We start from the raw sequence: 22,083 nt of genomic DNA, 5'->3' as shown, positions 1-22,083 counted from the left end.
AACAAGAGTCTCCTAAAGAGAGTTACAACCCTTTTGCTGTTTCATAAACATTATCTAGATTGGGTCTTTAACCTTGTGATAGATTCCAAAACTCTGGCGCACTTTGATAAACAAAAGTGAAAGATTTAGAATACCACATCATTTTACTCTCCCAACCACGAAAAATTTCAATAAAACCAGGGAAAAACCCAACGTTTCTTCATTGTTATGCTGAAGAATATATGTTCATTCATGCTCTACACTACCATGGCAGAAAAATTTCACACTCCAGTATGCCCCTTACAATTAAAAAAAAAAAGTAGGTTCTGTGTACAAAGGCAAGCATACAGGGACATGCACAAATTATATTCCCAAGGAGTTTATGGTCCAGTTAGGCAAAAGATATAGAGAACCAATCTCTGATCATTCATACTGTCTATAAACCAGTCCTTTAACAAATCTCAAAAAGATATACCCCACCCCCGCCCCCAAACAAAACCAAAAGAAAAAGGAAGAAAAAAAGAAAGGCTATGTCTTGCACGTCCTCTAAAAGTCAACTGCCAAATCAGCTGGAGGGTTAAGAAATTATAATATAGACAAACTGAGCCTTCTCAAGTAAGAAGATTATATCCCTTCTGGGGGAAAAAAAAGTACCATTCCCTGTCTGAAAAGCAGAAATCTTCTCCCTGCACCCCAATCCCTATTCCACCTGAACATTACTTTCAACTCAGGCCTTGACTAATGCCACCTTCAAAAGAAGTCTACTCTGATTTTTTCCCCCAATCTAAACTGAATTCTCAAATTACACTTTCATAAGACCCTAGTATTCTCTTTGAGAAGCCCAATCACACTTTGAAATTTGCTATATGAGGACAGGGATCATATTTAATTTTTAAGACTACACTGAGCACTGTCCCACAGACAGAAGACATTCAATTACTAGCTGACTGATTAAACATTACTTATGTAAGTAGCTGAATTCCTTGAATATCAAATTACTTTAGGAATTCTGAAACGGGAATAAAAGGAATCATATCAATTAAACAACAGTGCAATTAGCTACCAAATTATCAATCTCAAATTCCCCTGGTGTAAGACTATCAAATAGCTTTCAACCCTAGAAAACATTTAGCTCCCTCAAAAAAGTGAGGAAGACTTTGGAATATGACCTATTTCCCCCAATGCAACAGACTTACTCATTTTAATTTCCCTACACATGATTCTTCTACCCTTTTATTTTAACCTATAATTGCACTATAACCGTTAAATATATGTCCCAGGACTTAAAATGTTCCAGCTGTTCATATTTGGGTTGAGCCCTGTATCTCAGAAGAACTGCAGCAAACACCTACTCTTCAGTTTTTTCAGACTCCCCCAGGACAACTAACAAAATGATGACGACAACCTCTATCCCAAAAAGCAGAGTATCTACAACTACAAGCAAACAGTTCCTTCCATCTGCCCCATAAGATCTAAGCCCCTTCTCAATCTGAAGCAGAACAGGCACCACCACCCCAAAATTAAGACTGAGTAATGAACAAACCTAAGTAGGAATGCAATCGTGAAGCTATGTAGACTTATTGTAGTAATGGAAGCACTTGTAACATTGATACAAACACAGTAGTCACCAGAGGTTCTGTGGGAAAGGGGAAGAAAAGGTGAAAACACAGGGCATTTTTTTAGGGCACTGGAATTGTTCTGTACGATATTGCAACAATGGATACAGGCCATTATATATTTTGTCAAAACCCATTATGGTTGCCAAGTATAAACCATAATATAAACTACAAATAACTGCCAGTAGCAAAGCTTCAATGACTGCTCAATTGTTACAAATGCACCACCATTAATGTAAGATGTTATTAATGGGAGAAAATGTGAGAAGGGAGGGGATGGGGAATTTGTGAAATCACCTGAATTTTCAATATAACTTTTCTGTAATCTAAAACTTCTTTAAAAATAAACATACTTATAACCACAGCTTTCAAAAAAAAGGTGATTACACCAAACAGCTTAAATGAAAGAAAAAGTAGAAATATGGGATGTCTTCAAGACAAAAACTGGTGCAAAGGACCTCATCATGAAATTAAAAAGATAATCTACAGAATGGGAGAAAATATTTGGAAACCACATATCCAATATGGGTTTAATATCTGGATGATATATAGAAATGCCACAACTCAGTAAGCAAAATCAAACCACCCAATTTTAAAAATAGGCAAAGACTTGAATAGATGTTTTACCAAAGATACAGAAAATGGTCAAAAAGCACATGAAAATGTGCTCGACATCACTAGCCATTAATAGAAATGCAAATAAAAAATACAGTGGGATACAATTTCACATCTAATAGAAAGACTACTATTTTTTTTAAAAATCGGAGCAGATGTAGAAAAACAGGAACACTCATTCACTGTTGGTGGGGACGCAAAATGGTACAGTCACTGTGGAAGACAGTCTGACAGTTCCTCAGGAAGTTGAGAATTACCCTACGACCTAGCAATCCCATTTCTAGGAATATACCCAAGAGAAATGAAAGCAGGGACCTGAATAGATTTGCACACTGTCGTTCATAGTGGCATTGTTCACACTGGCCAAAAGATGGAAGCAACCCAAGTGTCCACAGAGAAATGGATATACAAAATGTGGTATGTACATACAATGGAATGTTTAGCGGTAAAAAGAAATGAAGTCCTGATATTTGAGATAACATGAATAACCCTTAAAGACATCATGTTGAATGAAGCTAAATCAGACACAAAAGAACTATTTTATGATCTCACTGATACGAAATAATTAGAATAAGTTAATTCAGAGTCAGAAACTATAATATAGGTTACCAGGTGATGGGGTGGGGTAGGGAATAAGTTAATGCTTAATTGGTACAGTTACTGTTTGTGGTAATGAAAAAGTTTTGGTGATGGACGGTGATAGTATAGTAGTACAACATTGTGAACATAATCACCACCAATGAATTGTATCTTTGAATATGGTTATAAGAGAAAGTTTCAGGTTGCATGTAAGTTACTAGAAAGAAAATATGAACAACAAAACAAAGAAACAGGACCCTACAACACAAACTGGACCCTAATGGAAATGATGTACTATATTTAATACTATAATTACAATAATATTGTTTCACCAATTTTAATAAAGGTACCACACTAATGCAAAGTGTTAAAGTGAAAACTTGTGTGAGGAGCTATACAGGAACTGTATTTTCTGTATGATTTCTCTGTAAATTTACAACTCTAATATAAAGTAATAAAAAAAAAAAAGCCCTGAGAAAGAACTAAGTTTTAAGAATTTATTACAGGGAAGCAGATGTTGCTCGACAAGAGCGTCCACCGACCATATAAGAGGTCCAGGGTTCAAACCGAGGGTCTCTTGGCCCATGTCATAAGCTGGCCCATGCACAGCGCTAATGTGCACAAGGAGTGCGCCCGTAAGGAGAGTTGCCCCGCACAAAACGTGCAGCCCGCCCAGGAGTGGCGCCACACAGAGAGCTGACACAGCAAGATGACGCAACAATAACAAAGAGAGACAGATTCCCTGTGCTGCCAAGAATACAAGCGGACACAGACGAACACATAATAAATAGGCACAAGAGAGCAAACAATGGAGGGTGGGGGAAGGGGAGAGAAAAAATAAGTAAATTTTAAAAATATAAATGTATTACAACTCCAACGTAGACAAATAGTTTTTAAAACCCATTGCAAAGGTGTTAAACTAAGAGCCATGTCTCTTTTTCCTCTCATCCAAATGAATTAAGATATCTTCACTGTCTAGTCTGCTCATCAGCTACTTATCCGGTTTTTCATGATTTCCATTCCAAGAAATAATCAACATATACTGAAAGGAATGATTCACCCTTACCCCTTCAAAAGGAAAGGGGGCGGGGGAGTGGACACAGGCAAACATGCAACAAATATAAAAACCATTTAGCAGTGGTGGCTTTGTAAACTAACTTGTCCACTGGGACTGGGTGGCTATTTAAGGCTAGTCAGAGTGTACACTAATTTGTAATACAACCAGACCTCTGCAAATAGCATATAAGACCTAGAACCTAGGATTTATGCAATAAAGCAGCACTTCTGAACCAGTATGTATGTCCCAAATACTAAATAAACTTACCTTTGGGCCCTTAATCTATATAGGGATGATTTAAAGACACATTAATTTAGCTAAAGTACTCAAAGTTCTTTAATTAATGAACAATTCTTATTTAGTGCCAAGAGCATAGCAGACACGATATGGTTAAATTCTGAGTACCACAAGCAGAATCTTTGGCAGTTAGTCCTCTTTACCATTTTTCTATGGTAAAAATAAAAGACTCCCAGTTCCACAACAGATGCACAACCATTTATTATCAATATATGAAATATCTAATGGAAGGTGGTACTGTACTGCTGTGCTCACTCTTCCTGCCCCAAGAAAGGTTTTAGCTGTTTTTAACATCTAGGACCCTAAAAAAAACGTGTTGAGAAATGACTATATATAATATACCCAGGACATGATAAACTAAAACTACCAGAAGCCCCCTACTATTAAATGGAAAAGAGTCAGCCTTGAAAATTATTTCTTTTCCTTTAAGGCTATGTATGGTAATAATGCGCCCTTTTCCTAACATCACTTCAAAAGAACACTGAGTGAGCTCCCAGCTCTTTGGCAGATTCTAGAAGAAACCCCAATAAGCTTAACCTGTCCAGCATATGATTTAAAAAAGAAAATAAGAAAAAGATTTAGTTAAAACCTCTGGGAACAATTCCATAAGTATCATGCTGCCAAAAATACTATCACCTTGTGCTTTTAAAGCTATTTATATATAAAGCCACTTTTCACCCCCATAACGGAACCAAAATCTTTCACAAGTGTACATCTTTTAAAAGCCTAACTTTTTCCCACTTTCTACTCACTCTACCCCCAATATCACATCCAACTTTCTCACCTCCCAATTCCCCAACTCTTATTTTCCTTACTCTACTATGGCTTACCTGAAAAATCAATAATGATTAGAATGTCAGAATAATGAAATTACATCTCCTAAAGATGAGTAAAAACTGCCCTTTATTATCAAGTCCATGACATCTGCCTTCTAATAGTATAAAATCATGAGCTATATAACTTGTCAATTATACTATAATTACAAGTGACCAATAATATGTATAAACTAAAAGGATTTATTCAATGAAAAGATGGTTTAAGCCAAAAATATGTGCCAGCAAGTCAAAGACAAGCTGACTTATTAAATATTTTAAACTTCAACAGCTATTAAATATGATGCTTATTTCCTTAACATGAAATTCTAATGAAACATATATAAAGGAAAAAAACTAGAAAAAGATATTTTGATTAAGCTAAGTTGTGGTATCAGTTATATTTTAAGAAATCCTATCTTTTAGAGATAAAAACCAAGTATTTACAAACGTAATTATGTGACATCTAGGATTTGCTTCAAAATAATATGGGACTGTGGAAAAGGTTGGGGTATGGATGAAAGATGATGGCCATGGTTAAAAATAGGTGATAAATATATAGAGTTCATTATACTATTCTTTTTCTGTATCATTTGAAATTGTATATCGAATACAATTAAAAATCAAACAATAAATGGGACTTTTGTCTCTTTCATCCTATAACTCTGTATATCTCTCCCATCAAGATTCATGTCACTTCCCATATGTTCTGTTCCAAAATTAACTTTTAAAACCTTAGGGTGATAAACCATTTTTAAAATGATTTAAACGTCAAATACAGAATAGCAGACGCAACAAGAGGGAAATAAAAGAACTATCAGGTTGCGTGTTATCCCAACTTAGGCAGAACACTAATGTAAGACAAATATTAAAAATTAGGAAAATTAAAGACATTAGAAGTTCAATGCCACAGCTAGAATGAAGAGGAATGAAGACCTTGAGACGAGACTCCAAGAGTATCTTACAGAATAAAAGATTCCTCCTTTAGCTCATAATGCCTGCATAATGGCTGTACAATTAACATTAAAAGCCCTCCTCCCCAAATAAATCATATACCATCCCACACATCATTCTAATAGTAGTTGTGTCTTTATCACTTTGCTTTTCTATTACATTAAAATGACATATCAAAGTGCTTTTACTAAAATCACACTTTTACATTATCTATAATGTTTCACCTAAGATACAGCAGTAAGTTACTAAAATCTGACCTTTGGATTTCAATTTCTACTGAATGACAATATATATATTTCCATCCAAAAAATCCATGTTTAAAAAAGTCATCTAGTAAAAAGGTCTACTTTGAACCAGTCTAATTTGGATAACTTTAAGTTTCTGCTAGTAATGTTCTCTACCTAGTAGCAAAAAACTGAAAGAAAAGTGTTCATTTTTTAAAATAGTATAGTACTTACTTGAGAATAGTTTTTGCACTACTGCAGTCTTCAAATCGAATGGAGTAACCAACTTCCTGGCCCAACATCACATCCATTTCATCAGCAACTCTCTGAGCCACACTCATTGCAGCCACTCTCCTGGGTTGGGTACAGGCAACTCCTCTCTTGGGTCCTGGTAGTGATCGCATGTACTCCACACACCACTGTGGAATCTATCAAATAATTTCACATTTACATTAATTCTGCTCTCTCTACATAGCCAATATATTTAACATGAAATGTTTTATCTCATTCCAAAATGTATAAAAAGATTCAATTAGCCCATAACTGAGAATTATTTGTCTCAAATTTAAAGGAACAGAAGCCAAGGAAGGGCCATGTATAACACTGTTATGACACAACTGCATGGAGTGGGATAGGTCCACTGAGACTGCTGAATATGCTCTATAGTAGAAACTGCATCGTCATTAAGCATTTCTCTTAATACACTGAAGAAAAATATCCAACTTAAATTCTACTTTTATAACTAACACTAATTTTCCAAAAATATTCTAAGTAATTATAGCTTTTAAGTTTCTATACAATTCAAGTTACACAAATGCAGGTAAAAAGAGAAATCATATCCCCCTGTAATTAGTGCTGTATCTTTTAAATCAATTCAGGGAAGCACATATGGCTCAAGTGGTAAGGCCTCCACCTACCATATAGGAGGACCCGAGTTCAATCCCTAGAACCTCCTGGTGAAAAAGAATGGAAAGTATGCCTGCGCGGTGAGCCAGTGCCCACACAAGTGAGTCATGCAGCAAGATGATGACACAACAAGAGTGACAAAGGGGAGAGTCAAAGTGAAGCAGAGCAGAAACCAGGAACTGAGATGGTGCAACTGACAGAGAACCTCTCTCCACATCAGAGGTCCCCATGATCAAATCTCTCTGAATCGCAGAGGAGAAAGATGAGAAGACAAAAGGAGAAACAGATACAGAAGATCACAGAGCGAATGAACACAGACAGCAAATACAGCAGGGCAGGGGAGGGGGAAAATAAATAAATCTAACAAAAAAATCAATTCAAATTTGGTTTACAAACCAGCAGAATTAACTCCTAGCACCTAACCCTTGCCTTCCCATTCTTCTTCTCTTAGTAGAGGATGTACAATGGCAACAGCTAAGGTAATATTCTTAGAAGTCAATAACTGCCCCATCTCAAATTCAACAAGACCTAGAAAAGCAAAGTACCAATAAGTATTTCCCTTAAAGGGATGTTAGGACGGCAGGAGCGGGGAGGGGGGGAGCACAAATTGGTTGCCATGACAGTACATTTTTTTCCTGTTCAATGAAAGATACTAATAATAGATTCTCTAGGTTCACTTCTCCTGTCATCTAACTGGAAAACATGGGAAATCTACTAGGGTCTACCTCACTAAGAACAGGAATCCACTGTTAACAAGTTTAAGATGGAATCTTCATCAGTTTCCAAAAGCCAATCAGATTCTATTACTACAGAAAACATGGCTTCTCCTATAGAGTGCTTTGTTAATACCTGCTAAAGAATATTAGCTGCTGCACCATTACTACATCTTATTCAGTTTACTTCTGCAATTTTGGGATAACAAAGGTTACTGAAAAATATATGAAGGGGGTTGGGGAAATCATTATTTTGCCTTTCTACGATGGGTTGAATAGCTCCCTCCAAAAATTCTACCAGGAATCTTAGAACATAGCCTTATTTGGAAAGAGGGTCTGTGCAGACCTAATTAGTTAAATGAGGTCTTCCTAAATTAGGATGGGCCCAAAATCTAATGACCAGTGTTCTCAGAAGAGAGGATGACACACAGAAGGGAGACAGAACAGGAGGAAAGGCCACATATAGATAGAGGCAGAGACTGGAGTTATGCCACTAGCCATGAGGACCTAGAGGAATCAAAGATTCTTCCCTAGAGCCTTCAGAGGGAGTCCTGTATTCCCAACACTTTGATTTTGGACTGCTAACCTCCAAAGTTGTGAAAGAATAAATCTGTTGTTTTTAAGACACCCAGTTTGCTGTACTTTTGTCACAGTTCTAGGAAACTATTATCTTTAATGAATTCAAAGCCTTCAATGACCAAAAATACCAAACTTAAATAGCATCTCCCTGGGTCTATACACTCATAGATCTAGGTGATGTGGTTTTCCAGCAAAGCTTTATATAACCCCCATTTCAGCAACCCTCGTATAAAGCCAAAATGTACTTTAAAAGCCCAAGCAAAATGGAACTGAAAAAAATTCATTTTGAATTTGCTTCAGTGTAATGTAGAGCTTACCTCCCATCTTAAAAATAAGCCATAAACTGTTTTGATTAAGATAGCAGTTCTCCAACTTTTAATCTCAGGACCTCTTTTCACTCTTAAAATGACTGAGGACACCATATAGCTAACAGATTTACTATATTAAAATTTAAAACTGACCCTATCAGAAAATCTTGACTGTGGGAAAGTAAGCTATTGAGACTTAGGGGTTTTACCCCAAAAACAAAATTTAGAAACTTTAAACTGAAAACACTACTAAAATATTCACTAATTCACTACTAACCAACCCCCATTCTGTTACAGTATTTCTGCAAGAATACCTATATTTCCCAAAGCCCCTTCAAAAAATTTAGTGAGAAGAGTATACTATTTTACAGATTTGCAGATCTCAACTGTACCTATCTCTACATTCAGTGTTCTAGTAAGTTGTTTTGTTCAGGATAAAAAGAAAGTCCGAGAACTTAATGGGTCCATGAAAAGGTTTCAGGAACTTTCAAGAGTCCCCAGACAGTATTTGGAGAACCACTGAGTTAATGCATCTATTCACATTTCTAAGGAGAATAGCAATGAAGAGAAAGGGTCCTGAAAGATGAGGCTACTGACTTGTTCAGGTCAGGGATCAGTTGTAAAACCATTCCTCCCTTCCTCTACTTGAAGACATCTTTCTAAAAATTGATATTCAGTCCTCTAGCCTTCTTACACATTATCCTGAGGTCTCACTTATTCCCAACTTCTACTATTACCTATGTATCAATGTCAATCCTAACTCAAATTCTTGCCCCCAACCTAGTGATCATCTCTACCCAAAGAATATTTTAGTATCCCAAATTCATCAAGTTCAAAAACAACCATTTTATACCTTCCCCCAAATATACGTATAAGTCCTCCCACGTTCCCTTAGTCAGTAATAGTATTATCTTCTCTAATCCATTCCCACTGGCCTTTTTCAGACTCAAAGAGTTTTGCTGTGATCTCCTAAATGGTTTGTTATCAACATGCTCACTACATAGGACATGCTTCTAAAACTCCCAGTCACACTCCTCCAATTAAAAAGTTTTGATGGCTTCTGGATCCACAGCAAAATATATTAAGGTATAACATGCTACTGCATTCTCACCAACCCCACCTTCCTTTTCACATACACTCTACACTCTGGCCAGGGCATATACTACGCATCTCGCTCTAAACGTCCTTATTCATGCCGTCTCTCTGCCTGAACTAGCTTTAGTTTCATATTACATGTGTCTAATGTGTGCATACAAAGAACATACTGTAAAATGTCTTTACTCAATGTCTCAGTCAAAAGTTTAACATCATCACCTTAAATTTTACTGAGGGTTTCATTTTGATAGACAAAAACAGATAACCAAAAGCACTGGCTGGTTATTCTTAATTATTTTGAGTGAAGACTTTCAGAGTATGCCAAAAAGGATTTGGTAAAATTCACTATTTAGTCTATTGCGTTTCCCTTCAAATTCCCCAAATTTCTGGAAATCCTGAGTATCCAAGTTAAAAAAAAAAAAAAATCCATGTATAACCCAAATATCAGAAAACTTTTGCTTTGTGTTAACTTGACCTTCTATACTGTTAATAAACTATCAAATTCATCCTAGAAATAAAGCTGACCATATCAGACCAGAGTAGCTGTATGAAACATAACTTTGGGACAAAGTTGTAAATGTTGAAATGCCTGAATTCATAAATTGTGTAATCCAAAGCATTACTACTAAACCTTTCTAAAATCCTCATAAAGCCTTATTTTGCTCATCTGTAAAATGATGATTAGTATCTTCCTTGCAGTTACTGAAAAGCTTAAATGAGATAATATATACAAAATATAAAGTGCCTGGCTTTACCAAAGTACTAATTAAATGGGTTCCGTTAATACTTGTACACTGGCTAAACCACTTGAAATAACTACCAAAAATATTATATTAATAAGTTTAAAGTTGTGTCCTTTTGAATATTTCTTAAATTTCAATACATTGATAAATATAAGCCAACAGTTTAAGTTCCTAACATCAATACTGAATTTTTACTCATTCATAAAGATAATTTTACTCACTAAGGCTCAGTCTTTCATAAAAGCTTCCTATTTTGGGTGCTATACTAGCCTTCAAATGTCTCCATAAAATACTCAAAATTCATAGATTTGTGGCAAATGTAACTAGAGAAAGGGATAAACTGTATATGCAGTACACACATGATTATATAAATATGTACCACAGCAACAGAAACAAGGGAAATAGGCAAAAAGGCAACATAACATTATTAAGTTATCTCTGCATGGCAAGATGAGTAATTATTAAATGCATTTCAACACTCATTTACAACCATATTTTCAACAATGGCTAGGGATTAGTCTGCTAAAAAAAAAAAAACCCCCACAAAACTGCTATTTCAGACTCAAGTACAGGGAAAAAATGGTTAACCTTACAGCCAAGAAAATACAAATTAAAAATTGCACTATCTTTTTTCTCCCATCAGATTTGTAAAAATCCAAGTTAAATATGACTGTTGAGCATACAAGCTTATGGGAGGGTAAACTGATATGCTACCAATAGAAGGTTATTTGGTTATATGTATCACAATTATAAATGACCCCACTTCTGGGAATTCATTCTACAAATAAGCTCACCCATGCAAATGACCACATGTCCATTAATAGGCCCAGTAAATAATAGCACATTCATGTTTGAAAAATATCCCAGATACATCACAAACAAGGCATGACTTCTATATGTGTGGGACCTAACTAGATGGCCAGAGGTATGGGTAAGGAGGGTTTACTATATGCCTTTTAGCTCTCTCACTTTTGAAAAGTTTTATAAAAACAAAACAAAACCCCCAAAGATGCAAACCACCACACACACACACACACAAACATTCCAACACCTTGGAATATAAGATAATCTATACCCCTACCATATCAGAGTTGGACTCATTTATAATTATCCTAACACACGGTTTTTATGCCTCTCCTACTTGAACCTTTAATTACCACTGTACCCATTAAATGTGTCTCAGAAACTTAAATCTTCCAACTGTTTGCATGCCAGGTGAGTACTGAATCTCAGCAGAGTTGCAGCCAAACACCTACCCTCCAGTTCATCAGACTCATCTGCGACAATTAACCAAAGGATGATGATGGACAATGCCCATCCCAAGAAGCAGAGCGTGTCTACAACTGCAAGCAATACAGTTCCATCCACCTTCCCCATGGGATCTAAGTCCCCTCTCAATAAGCAGCAGAGTGGACATCACCACCCCAAAATCCTCTACATTGAGGAATGAACAAACTATAAGGAGGGAATGCAACTATGGACTAAAGTGGACTTACTGTTATTCCCATTATTCTTCTAGTAACAGAAGAACTAGTAACACTGATATAAAGGTAGCAGTCACCAGAGGTTCTGAGGGAAGGGAGAAGGAGTAACAAGGGGCAATTTAAGGACAATGGAATTATCCTGCATGACACTGTAATGACAGGTACAAGCCATTATACATTTTGTCAAAACCTATAAAACTGTACAGTTGAAAGTGTAAACCATAATATAAACTACAGATCATGGTTAATAACAATACTTCAACATGTGTTCATCAATTGTTACGAAAGTACCACACTAATGAAAGATGTTGTTAATGGGGAAAAGTGTGGGAGGGGTAAGGTATATGGGAATCCCCTATATTTTCAATGTAATAGTTATGTAACCTAAAGCTTCTTTAAAAATAATAAAAAGATTAAACAACAACAAAAACCATTCCAATGGTTCAGTGCTCTCCATACAACCATGGAAAATAAACCTTCTATCCCAAATCTGTACTGTCTCACAGCCAAAGTGGGTTAGCAAGCATTAATCTGCCATACTTAAGGTAACAAAATTAAAAGGGGGGGGGGGGGCAGGGGGAAACAGCAACATCATTTTTCCCTGCAGATTTTGGGAAGACAGGTACTCCCTACAGGACTCCCATTTTGGAAGTCACTAAAAAAGTGTTAACATCAAAGCAGCTAATCCTCAAGGTGTTCTGTGAGACAGATAATAGGAATGGCCACCAGGATCAAATAAGCACCATCCTGTAAACTTAAAATGTCTTAATATTTATAAAATACAGTGGTATACAATAACTCACCTGTGTTGTCTTACCAGACCCAGTCTCACCAACGAGTACAAAGGATTGATGCCTAACTAGAATATCTGTAAACCTATCCTTGTATTCCCAAACAGGGAGCTGAAGCCGTTTCTTTAGAATGTCATAGTATCGAGGAGTATGGGGTAAGTTAGTGAATGGATTAATGCACTGTGGAAGTGATGTGTGCCCTGCATGTCCAGTGTGTACTGAATGAGCAGAATGTGCCGAATGTGCTGAATGTGCTGAGTGGGTTGAGTGAGCTGAGTGGGAAGCTTTTAAAGGTGGTAATCCAGCACTGATGAGCATAGCATTAGTCGAAGCTCGCAATTCCTTCTCCTTCTCTTTCTCTCTCTCCCGCTCTCTATCTCCTCTATCACGTTCTCGTTCTCGATCTTTAGCCCGATCTTCACGATCCCGGTCACGATCTCGATCCTTCCTAAAAACAAAAATTTAGAATTCAGATCCTAAATTTTATGCTAAATTTTCATGGCGGCGTATTATAATGCATTAAAAAAAAAACATATGTCCAACACGTTAATAAACAAAACATTATAAAGCACCACAAATGGCACGTAACAAGGATTCCCTATGTCCCACCCATATATATCTCTCCCTTCCTTACTGATGCTCTTTTAAGGAACAGTCTCTTTCCACAACCTTTGACTTCCCACTGAGATGACTTAAGAACTCAGTCTCCTGTAAGTGAAATCCCTAACAGCAGAAGTTAGGCTGAGGAAGAGATGGGGAAAAGGAAGGTCCAAGTCCGGCAAAGGATGGCATCACAATTTTGCCCACATTTTCCTTCATGTTATGTAAAGAGGTATTTTTTGCACTGAAATTGCATTCAAAATTTAGCAAAAACACTGTTACTGAACACACCACCTTTGTCCAATACATTTTTTATAATGTATTTCTTATAAGTTATTTTAACATTCCTTTGTTTGCTATGGGAAAATGTTTTAATACTACATGGAAAAAGCATACTACAATATTTTATATACATCAGTATCTCCACTTTTTAATACAATAAATGTGCATTAAAGTATTGCTGGTGGGTTTTTTCTTCCTCAGTTACACTTTCCAGTACTTTTTCAACTTTGTTTAATAAGCATATATTGCTTTATGATCAGAAAAACTAGAACTTTACTTTGTTTTCACTTCTCAGTCTTGGATATATCCTCAACAGCAAAAGTAAATACTGGAAGTTCTTTATAAACCTATCTACTTTACTTCAGCCAGCCATAAAATGAAATATGGCCAAATTAAAAACAAGCTTCACTGGATATTAAGTTGTTTAAAATGTTAAAATTATATGCAGGGAAGCAGATTTGGCTCAACAGATAAACCATCAGCCTACTACATGGGAGATTCAGGGTTCAAACCCAGAGCCTCCTGACCCCTGTCATGAGCTGGCCCACGCGCACTGCTGATGCGCACAAGGAGTGCCATGCCACACAGGGGTGTCCCCCGTGTAGGGGAGCCCCACGCGCAAGGAGTGTGCCCCATATGGAGAGCCACCCCGCACAAAAAAATAAAATAAAATAGTGCAGCCTGCACAGGAGTGGCACCACACGCAGCAAGATGACACAACAAAAAGAGACACAGATTCCCAGGACCACTGACAAGAATACAAGTGGACACAGAAGAACACACAGCGAATGGACACAGAGACCAAACAACTGGAGGGGAAAGGGGGAAGGAAGGGGAGAGAAATTTAAAAAATAAATAATAAAACTGGAATATAATAATTTTTTTAAAAAGTATGCAGAAAGTCACTATATTAAACTTAGTAAACGTGAATCTAAATGGTCAATTCTGATATCTATTTCCAAGTAACTAGCTCAATTACTACAGATAGTCCCTAATACAATCATGTAAAAGTAAGTCTATGTGGATTCATTCCACTAATCCAGTTTCAGATCCAATCCTACAGTAGACAAACTTGCCACAAGGTATTTGGATCCAAACCTGAAATAGGCAACGTGGTAGCTATGACAAGAGTCCCTAAAACATGTCATTGTTCCTCATCCACAGTAGAAAAAAGGAGTAGAAATTTCCTTTTCCACACTAGCAGAGCAGGAAAGAACATTCATTCTCTATAATGGGACATCAGATTATAGTAACCCCCCCTGGTGGTGTACAGCTAAATTGCTAAACCCAGTATGCACTAAGATTACTCCCCAATCACAGAAATGGTAAACTGACCAATCACATTTGATCATAGCCTTGCTAAATTATATAATTATGTAGACAATTATATAGGGTATGTAAATAACTACAAATAAAGTGTCTCCCTTCTACCATACCAGTGTCCACCTTCTACCTTATCACAGGACATACAAGCTAAAACTGCATGAAGTCTCTCTTCCCATTTGGCATACAGATAAAGGACACCAGAATGAGAACCCAAAAGATAACCCAATAAACATAAAATGAATTCAAAACCTCAGTGCTTATCTTTAAAATATGCACCCAACCTTACTTTTTTTTTTTGCTTCTCTCACTGTCTCTGGTTTAAGGTGCTAATTAACTAATTAAGCATTCATACTGCCCAATAATGCAAATCAGGAATAGCTTATCCAAGGGGGTACAAATGTGTCCAGCATATAAATACTGTAGCCACAAATAGTTCCAAGCCTAGATGTTTCTAAGATCATGGAGCAAAGAGCTGGAAAAGAAACGTTAAAGTACACCCGTTCCAAATAAAAATGAAAGGCAAAATGATGTCACCGGGTTTAAGATCACAGAATTAAAAAAAAGAATTTCTGTCTCACTCCAACACGGAGGAAAGGTGGGGGAAGACACAAAAACAAAGTTCAACCAATTCCTTCTACAGTTCTAGCACAGTACCAGGCACTTAAGCTATGGACCTAACCTTTCAAGAGTTTACTAAACTGGGGGTGAGGGGAAACATAGTTAACTATATATTTTTTTTAAACAGTAATACCTACATTAATAAAGATTTTTCAAGGACCCACTTTATCAGAAACCTCATTACCAAAAATAGTTACAGCATAGGAAGCAAAAATATTATTCGGAAGACACGGAATAACTGCTGACCAACAAACGCGGGTAGCTGTGCTACAAGGCTACAGTGAGCAGTGGGATCAGTTCCAGTCATGGGCAAGGTATAGACTCAATTTACTAATGTACAAAGTGAAAAGTCCTAACAAAACAGTCTCAAGTTAAAATAAGAAGGCAAGAGAGAAATTGCAGAAGATAAATTTCAATCACCTAGAAGGGCTAAGATTCAAACCGTGTACTTTCAATGGGAGTGGGAATATAAAAATTAGAAGTGGGGCTCAAACCTCCTGCTTCATAAACATGAATCTACTATTCTGAATGTGCATTTTTTAAAAATAAGCACTTACATTATAAAGGAGTTTTGCTCTTAAATATTTATTAATTGAGGCATAATGCTTTAAAAAAAACTATTACCAAAACAAGTGTTTTATAATCATTTAAGCACTTGTGGGCAGGAATAGAAACACAATATGACAGTTGCCAAGCACATAGTTTCAGCTCAGTCCTGGCTCAAACTTAAACTAAGTGTCACAATGAAGTTATGCAATTTCTTATTGTCCTTTCCTCATCCATAAAATGTGGCTATTAACACCTGTCTTGTGGAGTATCCCAAAAATTTAGTGAGTTAATATTTCCAAGATAAGATGCTACATGGAACAGACACTGCTGATGATGCAAACTGGTCATAAAAATCAGTTTAAGTAGCACTATTTTCTACCTGGCAATCTCACATCCAATAATTTCTAACCATATATGCATGCAAATATGTACATTAATAAGGAAGTTCATCATACATTTTGGTACATAATAATGACTGGGAAATTACCTTAATATTAACAGGAAATTGGTTAAATTAAGTTATGATATCGCTTTATAATTTTAACACCTGCAGCCAATGAAGAGGATAATGTATACCTGTAAGTTCATGACATATTTCTAAATGAAAAAAACACACAAAATGTCTCATAAGAGCACAATGATGTCAAATATTTGTGAGTAAATACATAGGGATCTTTAAAAAACGTCATCAAAGAATTAAAGATAGGGATGAGATATCAGGGAAGTTTTTTGCCTTTTCGTTATACCTTCACGTATGGACACTTCTTACATTGCGTGGGACAAGTTATTTAACCTAACCTACATCAGAGGATTGTAGAGGAAATGTTTTTGTACCTAGAAAGTACTTAAAACGGCCAAGTGCACAATATGTACTCTATGTTGCAACGTTTTAGTCCAAATCTTGACTTTTCCACAATTAACAGGAAAAGCTCTTATACGGAGGTAATATCAGAAACTAAAACCAAAGCGACCAAATGTTCCCATTTTCAAATTTCCCCATACTTAAAACAGTAAATTGTCTTTTTGGTAATTCTATAGATTCTTGGCTCCAAAATGTACACATCAAATGCAATAAATGTACCATACTAATGAAAGTTGTCCATGTGGGACAAGAGGGGGGTGGGGAGTATATGGAAACCTCTTTCATTTTTAATGTAACATTTTGTGCGATCTATGACTCTTTAAAAAAAAAAAAAAAAAGGAATATTCTTGGAATGATGGGAAAAAGGACACAAGTAATAAAACAAACCTGCAAATTCTCTATCTGATCTCAAGGTTTAAATATGCCAGGAGAATAAGTCATATAGTTTGGAAGCATGCTTATGAGCATGAATCTCCCACCAAATTACCCTTCTTTCTCAGTAGTGAGGACAGTCTTTGTGTTAGTGGTGCTCAATGGCAAGCCTATACAATTTGGCTAAATATCAGGGTTTAAAAAAAAAAAAAAAAAAAAGGCAGGATTACATTTGGAAAGGCAGTCAATAAAAGTGACTCTTTAAAAATTACCAAATCTGAAAAAAACCTGAACACTAAAAAACATTATAAACCCATTGCTAAAGAAAACCTGTTCTTTAAGAAATGATTTATTTAAACGACAGAGAAATGAGTTTAAAAATAGCCCTCCATAATTTCTTACAACTTGGATATTATACCAAAGTTGAATTCTTTTTCAACTACAGGTTGAGCTACTATAGTCAAATACTATACATGGGAATCCTAAGGTCACCCTATAGGCCCAAATAGTAGATATTTTTATTAAAGACATGTTTTGTAAGGAAAACAGCACCACCACATACACAAACCACGAAACTACTAATCCCAAGGAAAGCATTTTAAACAGTGCCCATACACACAAATGTAAGTGAATCTGTTCCCTCCCAGTATAAATGTTTTACTCCAATGCGAAATCTTGTGAGAGACAAGCCAGATGACAAGCAATTTATTTTTGCTTCACAGGCATCAAGAACCAAGTGTTCCCTACTTTACGAACCCATTATAAATGTCATCAAAATGCACTGCAATGACTAAACTACAATCAAAGGCTGTATGCCATAATGAAAAAATCAACAGGCTAAGAGTGAAAATGGAAGGTCGGGGTGCTGGATCCAGCGGTGTATACTTGCAAAGGCCACCTTAACAACTCTGGGTCTCCATTTCTCCTCCTGAGTAGAGGTAATAACACCATCTCTAAAGTTGCTTTCCAGTCTAAGGATCTGTATAATGTGTAGCTCAAATACGATTAAATTTTGCAGGGTTTTTTTTTTTCCTCCTTGGGTAAGGGTGGGGGAAGTATAGTCTAGGAAAAGAGAAAACTCCTGCCTAATGCTGTAAATTAAATATACAAGATGACAACATGACATACTTCTGCTTTCGACATTCAATAGATGGAAAGACGCCAAAGAGTACTCTATCCTGAGTGATACACCATAGTGACACTCTGGAGATACCTGGAAATCAGTCCAGGTCAAGGACTCGAATTAGCAAAAATTCACAAAACTATATAGGTATCTGACAGTGATTCTGTTCACATACACAATAAAATAAGATTATACAAAACGTATATTCAAGTTTTCCTATCTTTGCCTGAATTACCTAAATACATCTCTGTACTTCAGAAATAGGCTAGAAATAACTTGGATGAAATTGCTAAAGTTAATTGTCTAAATTTCTCTGTACCTTTAAGAAAACGCGAAGGGAAAGGAAAGTAAGCTAAAATACCTTGAGTCTGTACATATAAGTATTTCACTTCCCAAACTACCTCCCCACGAGCGGCATTTTGCCATAAATAAAAAATCATTTTTTTAAAAGGGTGTCCGTATCACAACAGTGTTTTAGGGTAAAAGAGAAAAAAATAGAAAATAAGAACTCATAGGACGAAAGAATGCCTTCTAATTCCTACCCCAGGGATGCCCAATAACCAAGATTTTAACCTAAGCAGGAAATAAAGGAGATGGCGGGAGAGTAAGCAGAGAAAAGAAGTTTGCCTAGTTTCTCCTTTGAAGTGTTTGAATGGACCCAGGGACGCTCTCTCCCGCTCAACTGTGAACTGCAGCCTTCTCCATCCCACAAGCATTCCAAGCCCTCCAGGTATACTCCACGTTTTCCTTTCTCCCGACAGGCCCGCCACTCTCCCTTCCCGAGAACTACTCGTCCGCACGCCGCACACAACTCCCGCCACCCCCACTCCTCCTACACAGGAACCCACGCACTTCTTTCACTTTTCCGCCCTCCACCTCTCGCCTTCCCGCGCACCCAGCTGCCCCCACAAGGCCTTCTCTCCAACCCTTCCGCCCTACCTCATTACCTAATGCCCTTGGAGGGAATTCTCCCGCCGCGCCCTCCCCCCATTCCCCAGCGCCAGGCCTTACCCAGGAACCGAGGCCACGAGGTCCGCGGTTCCCTCCCGCCCCCCTTCGAAATGACTCGCTCGGTTCGGCCCGACGAAGGAAGCGCCCTCGTGGCCAAGACCGGCCTCTCCGCCAACCCAACAGGGCCGAGCGGCGGCCCAGACACACACACATCCCCCTGCGCCCTTGCCGGGCCGAACGCTGGGAGTGGCGCCGCTCTCCCTGACCCGCCGCTGGCGAGCCGAGCTCAGAGGGAAACAAAAGGCTGAGACTTCTGGGCCCGTTCGGCCAGGCCGGCCCTGGCCCGCTGCCCACCGGCCCACCGCGACCCCAACAAAGCCCAAGCCGCTGCCTCGCGCCCCCGGCCTGACTTACCCATCGGTCCCCGCACGCTTCTTGCCGGAGGGGTAATCCTCCCCCAGGTCCAACCGGTGCCGCTTGGACATCTTCACACTCTTCGAGCGGGCGGTTATGAAAAAAGACAAAAGAGAAAAGCTGGCGGCTGGAGCGGCGCAGCAGAAGGCAGCTACTTAACTCTCGAGGACCCCCACCCCTCCCGCTACAACAGCTTACACCGTGCGGCCGGAACCAGGAGCTAAAATGGCGGCGGCGACGAGGGCTGGGCCTCCGAGCGCGCTTCCGCAGCGTGCGTGCTGTGCGTGGTGCGCGCGCACGCCGCCCAGAGGCGGCAACTCTGGCTCCGCCCACCGCCTTCCAGGCTTGCTGTATTTTTTACCCCTCCCTTCTGGTCTCTGTTCCCCGCGCGTTCTGCTTTCCGTGCCGCTGCGGGGTTAAGCCTTTACTTCACTTCAGACTCAACTTCCCTCTCTATACTTGTAAAGTCTAGTCCTAGATGGGAGATCCTGCCCTTTTTATTATCCTGGCTTGGGAATCTGAGACCTAGAGAGGTTGTGAAACTAGCCAAAATCACACAGCTAAGTGGCAGAGTCAAGATTGGAAGCCAACTCTTTATAACGCCATATCTGGAACTTGTTGCCACTGCACCATGTACTCTTAATTGCAGTGAGGAAATTAAGATATAGCAATGTCATAACTTGCTATGATCCATTTTGCCCTTTCTTTACCCAGCACAGGCAACATGTATTTGACCTACAGACTTTTTGCTGGAATAGCAAAAACTGGCAAAGGGAATAGTTAGTTAGCATCTTTTTCCTACATGCCTACTCTGTCTTGCCACAGTATTAATCCTATCTCCATCTCTCATTCTTACAGTAACCCTGCAAGGTAAGTATTATTTTATAGACGTGTAAGCTAAGGCCTCGGTTGTACCTAAAGGGGTAGCAGTTTGGAGTAGTAAGATAACTCACCTTTTGTGGTTATCAGAGAGAGAGAGAGACAAGCATTTAAACAGCTAAGCACATAGGTAACTATGTCCTTAGAGTTGTGATGAGTGCCAAGAAAGCCAACTACGGAGCACAAATGTTATGAGAGCATATAACAAGTGACTTCATCTAGACAGAGAGGTTTCAGGAAGACCTCTCTAAGAAAGAGACATTTACAAAAAAAATCTATAAACGGGTGTGAATTAGCCAAAGCCAGAAAAAAGTATTCCAGGTAGAGAAAACAGCCTATGCAAAGGCCCTGCACATGCGAGTGAAAATAGTTAATAAGACCAGAAAATCCAGCAGATGACTATATTCCACAGGTGAGTTCAAAGGATATATCACAGGGAAACGGACTTAGCTCAACCAATAGAGTGTCCACCTACCACATGGGAGGTCCAGGGTTCAAACCCAGGGCCTCCTTGACCTGTGTGGAGCTGCCCAAGCACAGTGCTGATGCGCGCAAGGAGTGCCCTGCCACACAGGGGTGTCCCCCACGTAGGGGAGCCCCATACGCAAGGAGTGCACCCCATAAGGAGAGCCGCCCAGCACGAAAGAAAGTCCAGCCTGCCCAGGAGTGGCATCACACACACGGAGAGCTGATGCAGCAAGATGACACAACAACAACAGAAAGAGAGACACAGATTCCCAGTGCCGCTGACAAGAATACAAGCGGACACAGAAGAACACACAGCGAATGGACACAGAGAACAGACAACTGGGGCGGGGGGGAGGGGAGAGAAATAAATAAATAAATCTTTTTTTTAAAAAAAGGGATATACCACTTACCAAATCAATAAGGAATGCACTGGTGAGAGAGCCATCAGCATCACTCAGAAATTCAGTGGTGGCTTTCTCTGTAGTCCAAGACTGAGAGTAAAAGATCCCATTACAGAATGGGGCTCCCCAAGAGCAAAAAGGATGAAAGGAACCTGTAATTTAGAGGTCACATGGTGGCACTTAAAAATCAGAAGCCAGGTGGAAGCTACAAGGTAGGAGGGGTAGGCAAGGGGGCTAAATCACAAAGGTGCTAAAGCAAGGCACCCCTAGGGCAAATAGGTGGGCAACCAACAAAGGAAGTCCTCAATCTGAACAACCAACATAGTTCAAGAGATTGATGGTAGTTACCCCAATAAAAAGCCATGATCCCTTGCTCAGTTTCTGAACTTGAACCAGTGTTTGAACCTAGAACACATGGGCTGAGGGGAGACCGGTCCCCAGGAGAAAGGACGCTGCAATACCATAACAAGTGCACATGGGAATAAG

General features: G+C 38.5%; 1 protein-coding gene across 1 annotated transcript in view; it reads right to left on the bottom strand.

Moving 5' to 3' along the window:
- DHX15 (DEAH-box helicase 15) overlaps window positions 1-20,135 on the bottom strand; it is a 61,353-nt gene extending 41,218 nt beyond the window's left edge. Inside the window, exons 1-3 of the mRNA XM_004461817.3 lie at window positions 19,850-20,135; window positions 12,765-13,200; window positions 6,368-6,561 (exon numbers count right to left, since the gene is read on the bottom strand). Coding sequence (XP_004461874.1) covers window positions 6,368-6,561; window positions 12,765-13,200; window positions 19,850-19,920 — 701 coding nt within the window. The 5' untranslated portion in view covers window positions 19,921-20,135. The remainder of the gene's footprint in view (window positions 1-6,367; window positions 6,562-12,764; window positions 13,201-19,849) is intronic.
- Window positions 20,136-22,083: the final 1,948 nt, after the last annotated feature.

Source organism: Dasypus novemcinctus, chromosome 1 (assembly GCF_030445035.2).
Source record: "Dasypus novemcinctus isolate mDasNov1 chromosome 1, mDasNov1.1.hap2, whole genome shotgun sequence".
NCBI lineage: Eukaryota > Metazoa > Chordata > Mammalia > Cingulata > Dasypodidae > Dasypus > Dasypus novemcinctus.
The sequence above is the reverse complement of the archived record's forward strand: the minus strand, read 5'-3'. Positions and strand labels throughout refer to the sequence as shown.